Source organism: Ostrea edulis, chromosome 9 (assembly GCF_947568905.1).
Source record: "Ostrea edulis chromosome 9, xbOstEdul1.1, whole genome shotgun sequence".
Taxonomy (NCBI): Eukaryota; Metazoa; Mollusca; class Bivalvia; order Ostreida; family Ostreidae; genus Ostrea; species Ostrea edulis.
Genome location: NC_079172.1, coordinates 35,711,839 through 35,733,376, shown reverse-complemented (window position 1 = coordinate 35,733,376; position 21,538 = coordinate 35,711,839). Strand labels below are relative to the sequence as shown.

The 21,538-nt window shown below is 36.2% G+C and overlaps 3 protein-coding genes across 3 annotated transcripts; all 3 read left to right on the top strand.

The window, feature by feature from the left end:
- Positions 1 to 7,151: 7,151 nt before the first annotated feature.
- On the top strand, positions 7,152 to 8,009 carry LOC125668294 (caprin-2-like; the record flags this gene model as incomplete). Its single annotated transcript, XM_048902237.2, has 2 exons — positions 7,152 to 7,431; positions 7,541 to 8,009. Coding segments are annotated over 2 exons (693 nt in total), but the record flags the coding sequence as incomplete, so codon positions are not given.
- A 3,963-nt stretch (positions 8,010 to 11,972) lies between these two features.
- On the top strand, positions 11,973 to 13,039 carry LOC125668289 (uncharacterized). The gene is made up of 2 exons (XM_048902222.2): positions 11,973 to 12,439; positions 12,575 to 13,039. The coding sequence occupies exons 1-2, from the start codon at positions 12,049 to 12,051 to the stop codon at positions 12,985 to 12,987; spliced, it is 804 nt and encodes a 267-aa protein (XP_048758179.2). The 5' UTR covers positions 11,973 to 12,048; the 3' UTR covers positions 12,988 to 13,039.
- Positions 13,040 to 19,451: 6,412 nt separating this feature from the next.
- LOC125657621 (uncharacterized) lies at positions 19,452 to 20,472 on the top strand. The gene is made up of 2 exons (XM_048888318.2): positions 19,452 to 19,848; positions 19,974 to 20,472. The coding sequence occupies exons 1-2, from the start codon at positions 19,452 to 19,454 to the stop codon at positions 20,384 to 20,386; spliced, it is 810 nt and encodes a 269-aa protein (XP_048744275.2). The 3' UTR covers positions 20,387 to 20,472.
- Positions 20,473 to 21,538: the final 1,066 nt, after the last annotated feature.

Genomic DNA, 21,538 nt, shown 5'->3' with positions numbered 1-21,538 from the left:
TCAGTTGTAGTGTAATTGTAAGGTGTTTCCACTGCAGGTTGTACATCAGAAATCTACGTTATACAGTAATTAATGAGCGAAAAATCAATGTTGAGATTGAATGTACCCCCTCCCCCTTCCCATCATGTATACCTACTGCCAATGAGAGAAGGGGGTTACTCTGATAGTACCGTGTCCACTATGTAGCGCCAAATTAATATAAATTCAAATGATTGAAGATACCTTTAATTATTTGAATATAGTGTCATTTCATTTAATGCGGTCAACAATTCCAATAAAGATCTCTTTGAATGATTAATGGTTAATTCTGAATTATTGTGCGCATTAATTGAATTATTGATAGCATGAATTATTTTGCTAAATTGATGCGGCAATAATTGAATTGTGGTGCTCTTCAAATAAATTAATGATATCAAGAAGTGAATTGATGCGCGTTACTATTCAACTGAAGAGAACAACAATTTAATTGATGTACGCAACGATTCGATTGAAGAGAGCAATGATTCATTTATTGCGTGCATCAATTCAATCAATGGGCAGAGAAATTGAATAATATTGTTCTTTTAATGGATTATAACGCGCATTCGAACTCGGGTACATCAGTGGTGTACGTAGCTGAAGGCGCGGCAGTCTACATCCGGACAGGTCCCTCTGGTAACAGTGGGAGTATAGTTAGCAGCTCTGATGGATACACAACATTCTCGGGGTGGACAATTGATTAAATAATTGTAGTATGCCTTCATTAAAACCGTGAAACATTGCAATTCTAGTGTGACTATAAGCTTAACAACATGCTTTCACCGCGGGTGGTACATCGGGAGTATACAAAACAGTAATTAATCAGCGAAAAAAATCAATGTAGAGATTCTCTCTCTCTCTCTCTCTCTCTCTCTCTCTCTCTCTCTCTCTCTCTCCTCCATGTATACCTATCGCCAACGAAAGAAGGGGATGTTAAACTGGTATTCAAATAATTGAAGATACCTTTAATTATTTGAAAATAACATTAAGTCATTTAATGCGCTCAACAATTCAATTAAAGATCTCTTCGAATAATTAATGATGTCTTGAATTCTGATTTATTGCGCGCATTTATTGAATTATTGAAAGCATTAACTGCCCTGATGCACGCAATAACTGATTGTCGTCATATAAATTAATGATATCAAGAAGTGAATTGATGCTCGCTACAATTCAATACGCAATTTCCGAGTTGCCCAATACATGTAGTTCTTTCCCTTTGTGGAACTCTTACGCACAGTGAGATCGACGCAAACATACTCTCGTCCACACGCGATGGGTACAAATGCTTATAGCTGCCTTCATTTATTGCTTAAAGGCCGATTATCAGACACCATGCTACCACCCAAACTGCAGGGACACACAGTATTCATTTTATTAGTATTCAATAATACAATAGCTCAAACAAAAATCGATTATCACTATCTTTCTTTGATTAAATATAATAATAATAATAATGTGCGGCATTTATATAGCGCATTATATAATTTGTAATTACTCTAAGCGCTTTAACAAATTAATGTAAAACATGATAAGATTAATCAGAGCATAAAATATAACATCCAAATAAAATAAAACAATTTAAACATTACGAGTTCATGCGACAAACCAGCCTTTACTTTAAAAAAGAATATATTACAAAATATGGCTATAAGATTTCCTAAAAAGATATATCACCCCTGCAGAAGAGGAAATAAACAATAATTTAATATTTGATTTAATGGCCCAATTCAAACAAATACTATTTTCGATATGGTCAATTTAATGTATACCAATGGCTAATATAAACGAAATTTACACTTTCATTACTTTTATCCGTATTTACACAGCTAGTCTATAATACATGTACATGTATACATCTTGTACCCACCGAAGCCTTCAATAGAACACTGAACGTACCTCCATCACAGAAGAGCTGTTATCTCGGAAGTTGCGTATTGGAGAGAACAACAATTAGATTGATACACGCTACGATTCAATGAAAGAGAGCAATGATTCATTCACTGCGCGCATCAATTCAATCAATGCGCGCAATAATATAGGGTTATTATTGAACTTATTGAACTTATATTGGTGAATATTGGCACGAGTTGGCTGTCAAAATGCACGAGCTTGCGAGTGCATTTTGACAGCCAACGAGTGCCAATATTCACCTATATAAGTTCAATAACCCTTTTATCATATAGTCAAAATATTTAGTTGTTAAATTATACCCCTTTTCACTCAAAATACTCCAAAATAGACGAGTATTCGTCAATATTGGCATCTAAGGTGAAGGTGTGCAATATCAGCATGCATTTCTTAACTGTTCAATATTTAACCCGTCATTAATGCATGAAACAAACTGATTTTGTGAATGGGGACATCATAATTTATGTACAGTAAAACATTTTGCTTAAGTATATATCAAATACCGGATCTGTCAGATTCGGAGGACCGTCGTTTGCCACTTTGGTTTGTTTACGTCGTTACGGTAACGTCAATATTGAACGCTCATACTTGGAATGTTTCGGGCGCATACAATTTACACACTGCAAAGTTAGCGTTCAATAAATTATACGGATATTGAACGCTAACATTCTCTAGATTTTACACAGATTTTATAATAGACTAATTATCAGCTATATAATAAATTCAATTATTGCATTTATAGCGGATTGTACATAGAGCGCATCAATTCAATTAACGCGCACAATAATTGAATTATTGCTCTCTTCAATATTGAATTAATGATATTGTCAATTAAATGGATGCACACAATCATTCTTTTAGAGAGAGCAACTATCTAATTAGAGATATCTTCAATTCAACATATCCACAATTGAATTATTGCTCTCGATCTTTGAAAGAATTCATGCGCGCATTAATTACATATACAATATTGTTGTAAATGATTAACGATATCTTCAGTTAAATTAAAGACATCATCAAATGATTCATACCTAGCTCTAAATTAATATTCTAGGGCAAAATTTCTACCACATTGATGCGCGCATCAAATCATGTTATTGCGGGTATTAATTGAGTTGATGTGCGCATCCATTCAATTGATGATATCAATAATTGATTTGATGCGCGCATCAATTGAATTATATGCGCAATTATTAGATTAATTGAGTTTATGTTAAATTCGTGCATTATAGTCCACCATTCTGCCTAGATTAAATTATGTAATAATGACATGTAGAGTGGGTACCTTATTTTCTCAGATATAGGATTCACGGCGGGTGTAACCGGTCAACACGGGATGCTTAATCATCCTAGGCACCTGATCCTACCTCTGGTGTGTCCAGGGGTCCGTGTTTGCCCAACTATTTATTTGTATTGCTTATAGGAGTTATGAGATTGATCACTGTTCGCTATCTTCACCTCGCATGTATAAACATGTCCACACCCCATGGATGTTTATTGCAGAAAACCTCTAGACTCACATTTAATTCAAACGTTGCGCATGGCATTTTCGCGTACCAATTAACCTCTTATGCCTCAAAGTCAATCAGGACAAGATCAGGGACACTGAGAGCTAGTGTAAAGTTTCTTTACCAGCCATATCTTTCAACATTGAATCCAAGAGTGATTATGAATTTAGTAACATGACTTCACCTAGTCATCTAAACACAAGGTCACAGAAATTCATTGTTTACCAACATAGCCGTTTAGTGTGAAAATGTCAATGACGTGAGTTTTCCTTTATATAATTACCTGCATGAGATGTAGTAAGAATTACATCAGTCACATGCAGGAGATATGTAAAAAAAAAAAAAAAAAAAAAAAAAAAAAAAAAAAAAAAGCCCTAAATACCAGTGTATAGGTACTTAAGTAAACAACTTCAAGTACATCAAAAATTGCACCCAATTCGAATTTGACCTTTTTTAAAAAAATCTTATACAGAGACACAACAGTGACTTTATTCACGAAGTCTTTAAGCCCCGTAAAGTTACGGCACACGTACACTTTGCGGAAACAACCTGGGGGTGCTGAAGTTTTATTCACACTATGTCCCTAGAATTGATATTTCGGTACGCGACCTTGCTAAATGGTCAGTAATCTGCGATCGTTGTCTACGCTATTGAGTGTAACCTATGTGACGTAATTAATGTGGGGGAAACTAAGGATTCAGTTAATCAAAGAACATCGGGGCACAAATTTCAAATAAATAATGGTGGTAACCAACTTCTTTACAAACATTTCAATTCACCGGACCACTCCATCTTGTCCATGAAGGTAAGGATTTTGGAAAAAAATTACCATCACACAAACAATCCAACATTAAGTACCTATTTTCGTAAACAACGAGAAGATCACTGGATCAGAACCCTAGGTATTGCATTTCCATATGGATGCAATGATAATGTGTATGATGTGGGAAATTTGACTAGTCCACAAGGAAATAACGTGAATGTGTTGGGACTCTTTTCCAATGCTCAAAGACGGAAACGCAATCATGGATATCGTTCATATAAAAGACCAAGTATAAATGATGTCACGTTTGATTCACTTTTAACATTACATCAACAGACAATGAAGTCCACATCATATTCGCACAAAACTTTACTCTGTTCTGTTGAGAGTTTTACGTGATAATGGATGTTGCCAATCACAGGCTCTTTAAACCACCACGGATCATGAATGATATTCCTTCCAAATCATGCAGCCAGTTGCTTGAGATAAAATTTACATACAAAGGAATAGATGTCGTCAACATATGATAAGCAACATTCTTTGTCATAAAAAAAGTCTACACCTAGTATTTCCGACAAATATACTTCTACTGTTGCATCCAAACTTTTAAAATATAAACAAACTTTACACTGCCTAGATATAGACCATCTTATACTTAATCCACTTACGTGTTCTAATTGTTCTTCATCTTCTTTCAACTATAGTCCAGCTGGACATGTCATTACTGGTGATGTTGATAGAGCTGAAAATGAGGACTTCAAATCACTTATTTTAAAAGGTCCTAAGTACAGAGAACCTCGGTCTTTCAATGGCGACAGAACTTCATCTCTATTATGAATTCTATCGAAGATTATGCCAGACGATGGACTAAATATGAAAAAGAAGAACTTGATACATTGTCAGAATGGATTAAAAGTATACGAGGAATATCAAAATCCCGCATTATACATATTAAAACAAAAGTGAGTACCATCTATCCTTCTGTGTTTAGTAAACCAGAAGTGATAAAAGAATTACAATGTAGATCATGGGTTGCATGAGGAATATGTTTTGGTTCCAGCTGACCAAGCTTGTAACAACATTGTCTTCGTTTGTAAGGCTCATTATCACAATTGTGTTTTAAACGAACTTGGCATTGATTCCACTTTTGGTAATCGTACTTATACTCCAGCTGCCCTTTCAAAAGATGAAATTCTTCAAAACCAGGCTTCAGTTTTAGACACATTTAATATCCCAGTCAATGGGTCGGATGAACATGAGTTACCGTACCTATACTGGATTCCTAAACTACATAAATACCCTTATAAAGAAAGATACATTTCAGGATCCAGTAAGTGCTATCTTTGCTCCTCACGAAAATATCATCAGCTGTGAAGGAGAAACTTCAAATTTACTGTGCGACTATATATTCCAGAAGTGGTGTAAATCAAATGTGGATTCTAAAAATTTCTTAAGAAGTTTTAGTAAACTTGAAATCGCAAAACTTTTCTCAAATCAACAACATCAGAACCTATGACTTTTCAACACTTTACACGACCATTCCTCACGATATATTAAAGACTAGACTTCTTGATATCATAGACAGTTGCTTCTTTTAAAGAAAAGGGGAAACGGAAATATTCATATCTTGTGATCAGTCATCCAAAAAATTACTTTGTTAAACACCACTCTGATTCCATGCACAAGTACTCTGAAGTTGAAATTTTAAAAAAAACATGATAAGAGTTCCTCATTGACAATATCTCTGTGGTCTTTGGTGATCAGGTCTTCCAACACTCTGTTGGAAATCCCATGGGAACGAATTGTGCTCCTTTGTTAGCTGACCTGTTTTTATACTTCTATGAAGCAAAATTTATTCAAAAACTTCTACGTGAGAAGTAAAATATCTCTTGCTGTGGCCTTCAATTCAACAATTAAATATATCGCTGACGTTTTATCTATCAACAATAATAACTGTCATTTATATGTCAATTCGTTATATCCCTGTGCGCTCAAAGTAAAAGACACTGACACTGGAGAGTCATCCACTTCTGTTTCATACTTAGATATTTTATTGAAAGTAGATAATTATAAACGGCAAACTAACAACTCAACTTTATGACAAGCGGGATTATTTTAATTTCTCCACCGTCAACTGTAGTAATATTCCATTATCACCTGCATATGGTGTTTATATCTCTCAACTCATTCAACACGCAAGAACTTGTTCTGCATATGGTAAGTTTTTAAATCGAGGCATGCAAACAAGTTGAAAGTACAGGGGTTTCAACAGTCTCGTTTAAAGTCAACATTATGCAAGTTCTCTGGTCGTTGTAGCGACATAGTCTTCGGGTCAGGTGCTGTCTAGCGTGTTTCATGCCGATTGTTGGACTGTTCTTGGCGCACTGATTTTGGCTACGGATTACTCCGTTTGCCTGATCGGGATGTGGGGCTTATGGTGAGTGTGACCTGTCAACAGGGGACGCTTACTCCTCCTGGGCACCTGATCCCACCTTTGGAGTGCTCAGGGGTCCGTGTTTGTCCAACTACTATTTTCTATTGCTCTTCAATGTTATTTCGGATTTCAAACATTTCGGTTGAGCATCAATGAAGAGACATTATTTGTCGAAATGCGCATCTGGTGCATCCAAATTGGTACCGTATAAGTTTTATATTATACGAGTTATGAGATTGATCACCGTTTGTTATCTTCACCTTTCATTTAGGTTATTTGATAGTATAAGACAATTTCCCAAGAATCGATTGCATTTATAGAGCACAGGAATAACTTCTGTGCTGATAAGAGAGAACTAATGCGATATATTGTCCGATCTTACTTCAGAGATCCTCATTATTCACAAGATGGCGCTACGTCTCCTAGTGTATCTGCTAATCTTAACATGCTTCACCAAAGTAAAGGGGGACAGGATGGAGGAACCGGAAATTGCTGGAATGGTCCTTGAATTATATAAACCGTGGGAAAACTGGAATCCATTGTAGAGAAACTACAGAGGGACAATGGGGACTTAAAGGGCGCCATCGCAGATCTGTCCACCAGACTGGAAGCTGAGACACATCAAAGAAAGCTAATCGAACACCGCCTTCTTGAATGTGAAGGACGTCTGGATTCAGTGGAACGACATGCTGTTTTTAAGAAGTATCCGACAGGACAGGGAAATAAAAGTAGTTCTCATGATTTAATTTTCCGAGAAGGAAATACTCCAAAGAATGTACAGAGGCACAGGCGACAGGGTAAATAAACATTTTGTTAGCATTACTATATATAGTATCAATTAAAATTACAAACGCAAGTCATCACTTATGCGTTACTGATTTCACCACTTGTTTACGAAATTTGCAGGAATTCGCTCCACCAATGGCACCATCGCTTTCTCCGCGTTCATGTCCACCAATTTGTCCCCCGGCCATTTACGAACCTTGATATTTGACGCTATTTTCACCAATGAGGGAAGCGGTTACAACCACCACATGGGCGTCTTCACTGCTCCGCGCTCTGGTCTCTTCGTCTTCACCTGGACAATACGAGCTAATGGAGGATCATACTTCAACACACAACTACTGGTCAATGGAATTATACACGGTTCAATCTACACACATGATTACTACTACGCGAATTCGAACTCAGGTACGGCAGTGGTGTACGTGGCTGAAGGCGCGGCGGTCTACGTCCGGACAGGTCCCACTGGTAACAGTGGGAGTATAATCAGCAGCTATGATGGATACACAACATTCTCGGGGTGGACAATTGATTAAATGTTGTAATTAACTAATGTAATTATAGTATGCTTTCATTAAAACCGTGAAACGTCTCAGTTGTAGTGTAATTGTAAGGTGTTTCCACTGCAGGTTGTACATCAGAAATCTACGTTATACAGTAATTAATGAGCGAAAAATCAATGTCGAGATTGAATGTAACCCCCCCCCCCTCCCATCATGTATACCTACAGCCAATGAGAGAAGGGTGTTACTCTGATAGTACCGTGTCCACTATGTAGCGTCAAATTAATATAAATTCAAATGATTGAAGATACCTTTAATTATTTGAATATAGTGTCATTTCATTTAATGCGGTCAACAATTCCATTAAAGATCTCTTTGAATGATTAATGGTTAATTCTGAATTATTGTGCGCATTAATTGAATTATTGATAGCATGAATTATTTTGCTAAATTGATGCGCGCAATAATTGAATTGTGGTGCTCTTCAAATAAATTAATGATATCAAGAAGTGAATTGATGCGCGCTACTATTCAACTGAAGAGAACAACAATTTAATTGATGTACGCAACGATTCGATTGAAGAGAGCAATGATTCATTTATTGCGCGCATCAATTCAATCAATGTGCAGAGAAATTGAATGATATTGTTCTCTTAATGGATTATAACGCGCATCAATTCAATTACTGTTCTCTTCAATTGAGTTGATAATATCGTCATATAAATGGATGTACACAATCATTCTTTTAGAGAGAGAAACTATCTAATTAGAGATATCTTTTATTCAGCATATCCACAATTGAATTATTGTTGTCTTAAATTGAGTTACTGCTCTCTTTGAAAGAATCGATGCATGCATTAATTACTTATAAAATATCGTTGTAAATGATTAACGATATCTTCAGTTAGATTAAAGATATCATCAAATAATTCATATCTAACTATAAATTAATATTCTAGAGCATTATTTCTACCACAATGATGCGCGGAATAATTGATTTAATGCGCGCATCAATTAAATAATGTGCGAAATAATTAAATTATTTGAGTTTATGTTAATTTGGCGCTCCATTTTCCACAACACATTTTTATCGCAGAAAACGTAGTGTAAAGTTTCTGTCCAAGCCATGTCTTTTCAACATGGACTGCATGAATTATTATGAATTTAGTACCATGACCTTCACCTAAAGTCATCTAAATAGGACAAGGTCACAGAAATTCAATGTTTTACCAACTAATATTTCGTAGAGTGCAGCTAAAGAACTTCCATAATGAAATATGAGGTACGTTCTCATAAATTTTCATGGACACATGCTGTTTTTTTGTTGAGGCCAAAAATATATGTGTGTTTACGGTAAGCTACTGAAAAAATGTAGGGTTGGTAGGACGCACTTTTTTTGTTTGTTATTTAGTGTATTTATTATCATTTGTGTTCTTCTTGCATATCAGTTTTCCACAACTTCACCAACTGCTAGGATGGAGTTATCTCGTGCAATTTCCCCCACAACGTTATATTTATTGTTCTTTAGTTGATTTGTTTGTTACGTTTAACGTCTCACCCGAGAATTTTTCACTCATATGGAGATGTCACCATTGCCGGTATTCAAGGGCTCCAAATCTTAGGCCTCATAATGCTCGGTGCTTACGGCCTTTGAGCAGGGAGGGATCTTTATTGTGCCCAATTTAGGTAAAATTAGATCTTCTCTGACCGTTACACCGGAGAACGATATGACAGGGTTGTGTTTGAGGTCATGTTATTTCACCTTTCACACTAGACCAATGAAATGATTGCTTTCACTAACATGAAAGAAGATGGCAGTAGCTACGGGCGATTTTAAAAAGCCACAGAAAACATATTTTAACGGTAATGGATGTACAATATCTAAGATTTTCCTTTGCTCTTCCTTTAACGCTGATACATTATTAGTATCTCACAAGTGGTGATCTCAAAAGCTTACAGAAGGTAGAAACTGACTATTCAGAACGACTTATGAGGATGATCGGTAGGCGAAATAACAAGTCTTGGATAAGTATTGGTTCTGTAAAAAAAAATAATTTCGAATCATTCTAGAAGGGGTGTATGTACAGAAGATCTATACACGCTATCCACACTTCAGGTGTTGTAGTATTTGTAACTGATTGCTTCATAAATACCACGGTATGTAACAAAAGGTGCTGCACAGGACTTCCCGTGCCCCCCTCCTGTATTTTTTAATGTTCAATACTTTGGGTATTTCCGGTGTATTTTTGATAAAATGTGTAACTTTAGTGTTTCCATTTCAATGGAATACACAAATCTCGCATAGAAACCGTTAAATGTCATAGCACCGATCATTATAGACTGTTATTATGAGTTAAATGTCATAGCACCAATTATTATAGACTATTATTATGAGCAGTGATATAACATCATACACTAAACAAGTAATTAAATGTATGACATCTTTATATCAATAATACTGATATCTTAATGTATCAAATCAGATAAACTAAACATTATTTCTGTTCCCAGTTTTGTTTCTGCTTTCCCAAGTAATCATATCTTCCATATTCATTATTATCAAATACACCCTGTTTTCAAGATTTGTGTGTGTGTGTGTGTGTGTGTGTGTGTGTGTGTGTGTTAATATTTGCATATGAAATGGGAGACAATTTGATATTTTAGCCAGTTGGGGGGGGGGGGGGGGGGTGATTCTACTTAACCAGGTTTTCAAGGGGTGGTGTGGAGCTATATAGCCAGGTTTTCGGGGAGAAAAATAAGGAGGAAGACTAAGTACTCTTGTACAAGGACACAAGGTACACAGGTAAATATGTATATACATTTTGAAAATATCCATTCTTTATCTTTTTATCGAATCTAATCTTGCTTTGGTATAATTGTGTAACACAGGGTATATTATAAAACCTATATTGTGACACAGAAAATACCAGATATTGAACCAGTAGTCATGATTCAACGAAAGACTACAATGAACCTTTTCCAAAAAGTATTTCCTGTGCACAAATGAGATATAAGTCGCAATATGCCGTGTATAGGAGATAATACGCCCATGATAATACATGTATCTTGTTGCCATGACATACGTTTTCCAATTATGAAAAAAATATTTAATTCAGTGTCCTGAATTTACCATGGTAATTTGGTGAGAAGATTACGAATTAATTTTCGAGCGTGTAATTTGTATTTAGGACAATTGGAAAAAAGTTGTTTTGTGTTGTGCAGGGAAAATTCGAACAAACTTTGAAACTTTTTCGAGGAAGACACGGAAATGTCATTTAGACGACTGTTTTATCATATGGGACAAATGTAGGAATCAGTTAATGGAATTTTTCTCTATTATATACACTCGGAGCACTTAGTAATTTGAAATTCATAATGGAATCTGATAGAAATCCTGGACGTTCGTCACACAGACTTATATATTTATATGTACTCGTAAAACCTATATTTAGCGAATTTTCGGGACGAAATGACAACAAATGTAAAATGGCACAGTCAGCCACCATACTAAACCCCTAGACTACCCGCTATGATCTTGACCGCAGCCCAGAGCCCAGAACCTATTTTATCATTAACAAGGAACCTCCCACAATCAACAAATGAAATAAACGAAACATGTACATAAACACTTCTTCTACGAAAACGATAGTAAAGTCTTTACCGTGAAAATGTCAATGAAGTCTTCATATGAAGGAGATATGTAAAAAAAAAAAAAAAAAAAAAAAAAATAATAATAATTACAATGAAAAAAACAACAACAACACAAAACAACAATAACACAAAAATACCTAAATAACAGTGTACTGATGGAATCAACGTCGTCAAGTATATAAATAATTGCACCAAATTCGAATTTTACTCTTTTTCCAATTCCATACAAAAACACTGCAGGAAACAATCCGGGGGCGCAAAAGTTCTATTCACATGAAATCCTCAGAATTGATATTTTGGTACGCGACCTTGCTAATTGGTCAGTAATCTGCGATATATAGGTCATTTGATATTATAAGACAATTTTCCAAGAATTGATTGCGTTTATAGAACAAAGGAATCACTCCTATGCTGATAAGCAAAAACTAATGCAATATATTGTCCGATCTTACTTCAGAGATCTTCATTATTCACAAGATGGCGCTACGTCTCCTAGTGTATCTGCTAATCTTAACATGCTTCACCAAAGTAAAGGGGGACAGGATGGAGGAACCGGAAATTGCTGGAATGGTCCTTGAATTATCTAAAACCGTGGAAAAACTGGAATCCATTGTAGAGAAACTACAGAGTGACAATGTGGACTTAAAGGGCGCCCTCGCAGATCTGTCCACCAGACTGGAAGCTGAGACACACCAAAGAAAGCTAATCGAACACCGCCTTCTTGAATGTGAAGGACGCCTGGATTCAGTGAAACAACATGCTGTTTTTAAGAAGTATCCGACAGGGCAGGGAAATAAAAGTCGCACTGGTGATTTAATTTTCCGAGAAGGAAATACTCCAAAGAATGTACAGAGGCGCAGACGACAGGGTAAATAAACATTTTGTTAATATTACTATATAATATATATATTATGGTATCAAATAAAATTACAAACGCAAGTCATCACTTATTCATTACAGATTTCCGCATCCGTCTTTTACCATTTGTTTACGAAATTTCTAGGAATTCGCTCCACCCATGGAACCATAGCTTTCTCTGCGTTCATGTCCACCGGTTTGACGCCTGGACATTTACGAACCTTGATATTTGACGCTATTTTCACCAATGAGGGAAGCGGTTATAACCATCATATGGGTGTCTTCATGGCCCCGCGTTCTGGTCTCTACGTCTTCACGTGGACAATACGAGGTAATGGAGGAGCAGTCTTGAACACGCAGCTACTGGTTAATGGAATTATTTACGGGTCAATTTACACACGCGATCCCAGCTACTCGGATTCGAGCACGGGTGCATCAGTGGTGTACGTGGCTGAAGGCGCGGCGGTCTACATCCGGACAGGTCCCTCTGGTAACAGTGGGAGTATAGTTAGCAGCTCTGATGGGTACACAACATTCTCTGGGTGGACAATTGATTGAATGTTATCATTAATGTAAATTATAGTAGATTTCATTAAAACTGAGAAGATTCGCTGTTGTAGCGTGATTATAAGATGCTTCCACTATACCAGGAATCTACATTACACAGTAATCAATGAGCGAAAATCCTTGTTAGGGTTGAATGTATCCCCATCTCCCCTTCATGTATAACTACCGCCAACGAGAGAAGGGTAGGATACTATGGAATTACCGTGTCTGTGGAGCGCCCAATTAAAATAAACTTAAATAATTAAAGATACCTTTAATCATTTGAAGATAGCATTAATTCATTTAATACGCGGAACAATTCAATTGAAGATCTCTATTATATCTTCAATTCTGAATTATTGCACGCATTATACGCACAATAACTGAATTGTGCCGCTGTGGTAAAAATAAATTAATGATATCAAGAAGTGAATTGATGCGCACTACAATTCAATTGAAGAGAACAACAATTCAATTATTGCTCTTTTAATGGATTATAGCGCGCATCAATTCAATTAATTCTCTCTTTAATCTAATTAATCATATTGTCCATTAAATGGATTGCACGCAAACATTATTTTAGAAAGATCAACTATATCTTCAATTCGACATATCCACAATTGAATTATTGATCTCTTAAATTGAATTACCGCTCTGTTTGAAAGACCTAATACGTACATTAATTACTTATATACAATATCGTTGTAAATGAATAAAGATATCTTCAGTTGAATTAAAGACATCATCAAATAATTCATATCTAGCTATAAATTAATATTCTAGAGGATTAATTCTACCACATTGATGCGTGCATCAATTGAATTGATGAGACCAATAATTGATTTGATGCGCGCATCTATTGAATTTATGCGAACATCAAATCAATTATTGCGGGTACTAATTGAGAAGATGGGCGCATCAATTCAATTGATGAGAGCATAAAGAGCGAAATAATCTAATTATTTGATTTTATATTAATTTGACACTCCATTGTCCACCATTCTGCCTAGGAATATGTGATAATGACATGTAAAGTGGGATCTTGTTTTCTCAGATGCATTAACATGTCCACGCCACATTTTTATTGCAGAGAACCTCTCGAGTCAATTCAAAGGCTGCTCATGGCATTTTCGTGTAACAATTAAACCCGTATGCCTCAAAGTCAAGTGGGGTCAATATCAGGGGCACCGAGATTTAGTGTAAAGTTTCCGTCCACACCATATCTTTTCAACAAAGACTGCAAGAATGATTATGTATTTAGTAACATGACCTTCACCTAAAGTTATCTAAACACGACAAGATCACAGAAATTCAACATTTTTACCAACTAAAGAACTTCCACACTGAAATATGAGGGTTCTCCTAAAAGTTCACAGACACATGCTGGTTTTTCTGTTAAGGCCAGAGATATATGAGTGTTTACGGTAACCTATTGATAAAATGTAGGGTCGGTAGGTTGGATTTTTTGTTTTGCTATTTAGTGTATTGTTATTTGTGTTCTTGTTGCATAGCAGTTTTCAACAACTTCGCGCATATCTCAACAGTTTTCAACAACTTCACCAACTGCTAGGATGGAGTTATCGTCGGAAACCCACGGTTGATTAGCTTTCGTTCCTCTCTCCATCACCCGTGGGTCCATTCATTCCTACTCGCTCGTTCTCAAGAATAATTAATGAGACAATTTGATTAGGCGCTCATAGTATACCCCGAGCGAATTTGTCCAATCAGTTTACTGGACACTTTCAGTACAATTGGTATACAATTGTTGTGATAGCAAAGGTATGTTAATGTTACCTTTAAAAACAGAAGAGTTCCGTAACTATAACGATTACTTTGATTGGACAATATTTATTCACGAGAACGAGCGAGTAGTATGGACCTATGGGTGATGGACAGAGGAATGAAGCGTAATCAGCCGTGGGTTTCCGAGGATGGGATGGAGTTAAATCGTGCAATTTCCCCACAACTTTACATTTATTGTTCTTTAGTTGGTTTGTTTGTTACATTTAACGTATCACCTGAGAATTTTTCACTCATATGGAGACGTCACCAATGCAGGTGTTCAAAGGCTGCAAATCGTAGGCCTACTAATGCTCGGTGCTTACGGCCTTTTAGCAGTCAGTTAAGATCAGATCTTATCTGGCCGTTACACCGGAGAAGGATATGACAGTATTGTGTTCGAGGTCATGTTATTTCACCTTTCACATTTGACCAATGAAATGACGGCTTTCACTAACATGAATGAAAATGGAGGTAGCCATGGGCGCTTTTAGAAAGCCACAGAAAACTTATTTTAACGGTAATGAATGAAAACTATCTAAGATCTTCCTTAAAGTTTGCTCTTCCTTTAACGCTGATATTTGGAATTCGTTTAAACTATTCATGGATCGACGCCATTTTGTATGAACTTACAATCTGAATAGATTACGCTTGAGTAAAACGATTCCTGATTGGTCTTTGATTCTTTCTTATTGGTCGAATATTTATTGAATTATTCATAAGATTGGGGTCGATAAGATGACATCAAATGCTATGTTGTCAGATCCTTCTCCGGTGTAACAGTTAGAGAAGATTTGATTAAATTGTATCGTGCCACACCTGCTGTGACACAGGGCCTCAGTTTTTGCGGTCTCATCCGAAGGACTGCCCCATTTAGTCACCTCTTACGACAAGCAAGGAGTATAGAGGCCCTGACGTATTCTAGCCCTGAACCCCACGGGTTCTTTAAATTGAAGTGATGATATTGAAAATATCTATAAATGTCGTGGAATTTTGGAATATAACACGTATTGACTCTTTCAGGTGGGCACATTTTATGAAGGTGAGAGGCAAAACACTCGCCGTTTTCACTGAACCCCCAATGGCGAAAGTTGCCATTGTTATAAAAGTAGTGCAAGAGCCGTTTTGGTCCCGGAAAAAGATGGAATTTCCGGAAAATAACCGGTAATATATTTTCCGATAACGTTTTTTAGGGTCGGGACAAAAATATAGGGTCGGTAGGGTTACCATAAACACACCCTTTCTATAGGCCTTGAAAATGTGTGTGTGTGTGTATATATATATATATATATATATATATATATATACACACACACAATGTATATATATATTCACACAAAAATCAGAACAATGCACAGTATTTTGGCGTGAATACTTTGTAGAGTTGTATTTACAAGCCCCATGGCCCAGACCGACGTCAAGCCAGAAGGACCCAGTTGAAATATCACCTGTTAGTGGTTGAGAAGGGTTTAAGTTGTACATGTATAATGTATCCTGTCTGAGAGAAAGGAGGGGGTATATGTTCTACAATGTGTCTTATTTGTACAGGGGGAGGTGTATAAGTTATATAATGTGTCTTATCTGTACAGTAAGGGGTATAAGTTCGGTATAGGACTACCCCTATATACTTGCACAGTAAGGGGGCATAAGTTCGGTATAGGACTACCCCTATATACTTGTACAGTAAGGGGTATAAGTTCGGTTTAGGACTACCCCTATATACTTGTACAGTAAGGGGTATAAGTTCAATATAGGACTACCCCTATATACTTGTACAGTAAGGGGTATAAGTTCGGTATAGGACTACCCCTATATACTTGTACATTAGGGGTATACGTTCGGTATAGGACTACCCCTATATACTTGTACAGTAAGGGGTATAAGTTCAGTATAGGACTACCCCTATATTTTTGAATTTATAGAATAGATGGGTAGACTGATTCGTCACTTATAAAATTAAATGGGGAGTGTCTATGGTGTGCCCCTGATATGCGAGGATTGTGTCTACTGCATAGGTAATTGTCACAGGCACATGAAGTGTGGGTAGCTTGTATAGATCTTATGAACATACCCCCCCCCCCTTTTTTTTTTCTAGAATGACTCATAATTATTTTTATACAGAACCAATAATTTATCTAAATATGTTATTTCCCCACCGATCATTCTCATAAGTCAGAGATTTATCTAGGTTGTTTTTACTACCGGTAAAAGGTACCTTTCCCCTTTGGCAACAAATGGATATTTCCCCTTCCACAGATAAAAAATTCCCATCATTTGTAGAAACTTCACAAAATTGTATAACAATTTTCAACAAAAATCATTTTTTTGATATTCTAAGTCATTTTCTATAATTGTCAGACTTACAATATAGATACAATGAGTAATTAATCAATTTATATGGCTGTTATAATCTGTATATATTATATTCCATGGATGTCCCTCATCCCCACCCCCTGGAAGCTCATGACTGGATTTCTCAAAAATTCCCCTTAAATATAAAATGGGTAGTAACATCTAAATGCTGGATAAAACCCTGTAAGTCATTCTGAATAGTCAGTTTCAACCTTCTGCAAGCTTTAGAGATTACCACTTGTGAGATACTAATATAACCTACTAATACATATATACATGTATATTAGTATCTCACAAGTGGTGATCTCAAAAGCTTGAATGTTCAATACCTTGGGTATTTCCGGTGTATTTTTGATAATATATGTATATGTAACTTTGAACAGTGTATTTATTTCAATGGAATTCACAAATCCCGTATAGAAATAATAATAAACTATTACTATGATCAGTGATATGACATTATACAAGTAATTAAATGTATGATATCTTTAAATCAATAATACTGATATCTTAATGTATCAAATCAGATAAACTAAACATTATTTCTGTTCCCAGTTTTGTTTCTGCTTTCCCAAGTAATCATATTTCCATATTCATTATTATCAAATACACCCTGTTCTCCATGCAGATTTGTGTGTGTGTGTGTGTTAATATTTGCATGACCATGTGACCTCAAAATCAATAGGGGTCATCTTCTACTGAAGATGTACCAGAGAACCAAGTTTGATGTCTGTCAAGAAAAGGGTTCTTAAGATACTGAGCAGACAGTATATTCCTATGTCCAGTTTGACCATTGACCTATGACCACGTGACCTCAAAATCAATAGAGGTCATCTTCTCCTGAAGGCATATCAGTGTACCAAGTTTGATGTCTTTCAAGAAAAGGGTTCTCAAGATACTGAGCAGACAGTATATTCCCATGTCAAGTTTGACCCTTGACCTTTGACCATGTGATCTCAAAATCAATAGGAGTCATCTTCTCCTGAAGATGTACCAGTGTACCAAGTTTGATGTCTGTCAAGCAAAGGGTTCTCAAGATATTGAGCGGACAGTATATTCTAATATCCAGTTTAACCCTTAACATTTGACCATGTTACCTCAAAATCATTTGGGGTCATCTTCTCCTGAAGACGTACCAGTGTACCAAGTTTGATGTCTGTCAAGCAAAGGGTTCTCAAAATATTGAACGGGCAGTATATTCCTATGTCCAGTTTGACCCTTGACCTTTGACCATATGACCTCAAAATCATCCTTAGGATGTACCAGTGTGCCAAATTTGATGTCTTTCAAGCAAAGGGTTCTCAAGATATTGAGCAGACATTATATTCCTATCTCCAGAGTAGATTGACCCTTGACCTTTTGACCTGAAAAACAATAGGGGTCCTCTTCTACTCATAACTAACCCAAATATGATATATCATTATCATCAAGTGAATGGTTCTCAAGATATTGAGCGGACAACATGTAGTCTACCGACCTACTGACAGGTGCAAACCAATATGCCCCTCTTCTTTGAAGGGGGGCATAAAAATTGTTTTGTGTTGTGGACAGAAAATTCGGACAAAACTTTGAAACTTTTCCGAGGAAAACATGGAAATGTCATTTAAACGACTGTTTTATCAATGGGACAAATGTGGAGGTCAACTAATGGAATTTTTTACTATTCTATACACTCTGAGCACTTCCTAATTTGAAATTCATAATGGAATCAGATAAAAAAAAAAACCTGGACTCGTCAAACAGACTTAAATGTTTACTCGTAAAACCGATTTCGGGACGAAATGACAACAAATGTAAAATGGCACAAATCAGCCACCATACTTAGCCCCTGGACTAGATACATAAACCCCTTTTCTACGGAAATGGAAGTAAAAGTCTTTACTGTGTAAAATGTCAACGGAGTCTTCACATGCAGGAGATATGTAAAAAAAAAAAAAAAAAAAAAAATTATAAAAAACAAAGAAAAAAAACCAAAAAACAATAAAATATAACATCATAAAAATACCTAAATATCAGTGTACTGATTGGCGGCAAATATATAAATAATTGCACCAAATTTGAATTTTACCTTTTTTCCAATTCCATACAGAAATACTGCAGGAAACAATCCGGGGGCGCAAAACTTTCATTCACACGGAGTCCTCAGAATTGATATTTGGAAACTTCGGTACGCGACCTTGCTAAATGGTCTGTAATCTGCGATATATAGGTCATTTGATATTATAAGACAATTTTCCAAGAATTGATTGCTTTTATAGAACAAAGGAATCACTCCTGTGCTGATAAGCAAAAATTAATGCAATATATTGTCCGATCTTACTTCAGAGATCCTCATTATTCACAAGATGGCGCTACGACTCCTAGTGTATCTGCTAATCCTAACATGCTTCACCAAAGTACAGGGCGACAGCGACAGGATGGAGGAACCAGATATTGCTGGAATGGTCCTCAAATTATCTAAAACCGTGGAAAAACTAGAATCCATTGTAGAGAAACTACAGAGGGACAATGGGGACTTAAAGGGCGCCCTCGCAGATCTGTCCACCAGACTGGAATCTGAGACACATCAAAGAAAGCTAAGCGAACACCGCCTTCTTGAATGTGAAGGACGTCTGGATTCAATGGAACGATATGCTGTATTTAAGAAGTATCCGACAGGGCAGGGAAATAAAAGTAGTTCTCATGATTTAATTTTCCGAGAAGGAAATACTCCAAAGAATGTACAGAGGCACAGGCGACAGGGTAAATAAACATTTTGTTAATATTACTATATATATGGTATCAAATAAAATTACAAACGCAAGTCAATACTTCTTCATCATTGATTTCCGTATACGTCTTTTACCAATTGTTTACGAAATTTGTAGGAATTCGCTCCACCAATGGAACCATCGCTTTCTCTGCGTTCATGTCCACCAGTTTGACGCCTGGACATTTACGAACCTTGATATTTGACGCTATTTTCACCAATGAGGGAAGCGGTTATAACCATCACATGGGTGTCTTCATGGCCCCGCGTTCCGGACTCTACGTCTTTACGTGGACTATACGAACTCATGGAGGATCATACTTTAACACGCAGCTACTGGTCAATGGAATTATTTACGGTTCAATTTACACACGTGACGCCAGCTACTCGGATTCAAGCACTGGTACATCAGTGGTGTACGTGGATGAAGGCGCGGCGGTCTACGTCCGGACAGGTCCCTCTGGTAACAGTGGGAATATAGATAGCAACTCTGATGGGTACACAACGTTCTCTGGGTGGACAATTGATTGAATGTTGTAATTCATGTAATTATAGTATGTTTTCATTAAAACTGTTAAACATTGCAATTCTAGTGTAATTATAAGATGATTTCATCGGCACTCGGGTCATGGATAATGAAAATAAAGACTATATAGAACTATCGAGGAAATTCGAATTATGGGTGAAGTCAATTTACAAACGTTTATGGAATTCATTTTTTTTAACAGCATATTAGTATATAATAAGCAAAACAAATTACCCCCCCCCCCCCAAATTCCACATTATGTAGTGGGGAAAATGGCACGATTATAGTTCGAATTTCCTCGATAGCTCTAAATAGTATTTATTTATATAATCTATGACCAGAGCGCCTATGGATGCTTCCAGTACAGTTCGTACAAAGTATATACATCACAGAGTAATTAATGAGCGAAAAAGCAATGTTGAAATTGAATGTACTGTTTTCTCATCGTGTACTCCTCCTACCAATGAGAGAAGGGGAGGTTATTCTGAAATTACCATGTCCACTACGGAGCTGAAATAATTGAAGATCCCTTTTTTTTGTGTGTTAATTTGAAGATAGTATCAATACCTTTTTTTGTTAAATTGAAGATAGCATCAACTCATTTAATGTGCGCGACAATGCAATTAAAGATCTCTTTAAATAATTGATATCTTCAAATCTGAATATATTGCGCGCATTAATTGAATTATCAATAGCATTAATCATTCTGCTGAATTGATGCGCGCAATAATTGAATTGTTGGTCTCTTCGAGTAAATTAATAACATCAATAACTGAATTGATGAACACTACTACTCAATTGAAAAGAGCAATTATTCAATTATTGCGCGCACCAATATTGAATGGGTACGCGCAATAATTAAACTAGTGCTCTCTTCAACTGAATTAATAATATCATCAATTCAATTGATGTTTTGCAATAAATCTTTTAGAGAGAGCATCTATTTTGAGATTGATCACTGTTCGTTATCTTCCCCTTTCATCTTCAATCCAACATATCCGCAATCGTTGATCGCTTAAAAAAATGATGTGCGCTCTAATTCCTTATACAACAAGTAATTAATAATGTCATCAACTGATTTGAAGGAAACATCAATTCGTTTATACCAAGCTCTAAATCAATTTCCGCGAGCAATATTTTTACTACATTGATGCGAG

Bases quoted from the DNA above. Each gene is read 5' to 3' on its own strand.
- LOC125668289 (XM_048902222.2), top strand. From the start codon at position 12,049: ATGGCGCTACGTCTCCTAGTGTATCTGCTAATCTTAACATGCTTCACC. The intron at 12,440-12,574 runs GTAAATAAACAT...CGAAATTTCTAG, and splicing joins ACAGAGGCGCAGACGACAGG to GAATTCGCTCCACCCATGGA.
- LOC125657621 (XM_048888318.2), top strand. From the start codon at position 19,452: ATGGCGCTACGACTCCTAGTGTATCTGCTAATCCTAACATGCTTCACC. The intron at 19,849-19,973 runs GTAAATAAACAT...CGAAATTTGTAG, and splicing joins ACAGAGGCACAGGCGACAGG to GAATTCGCTCCACCAATGGA.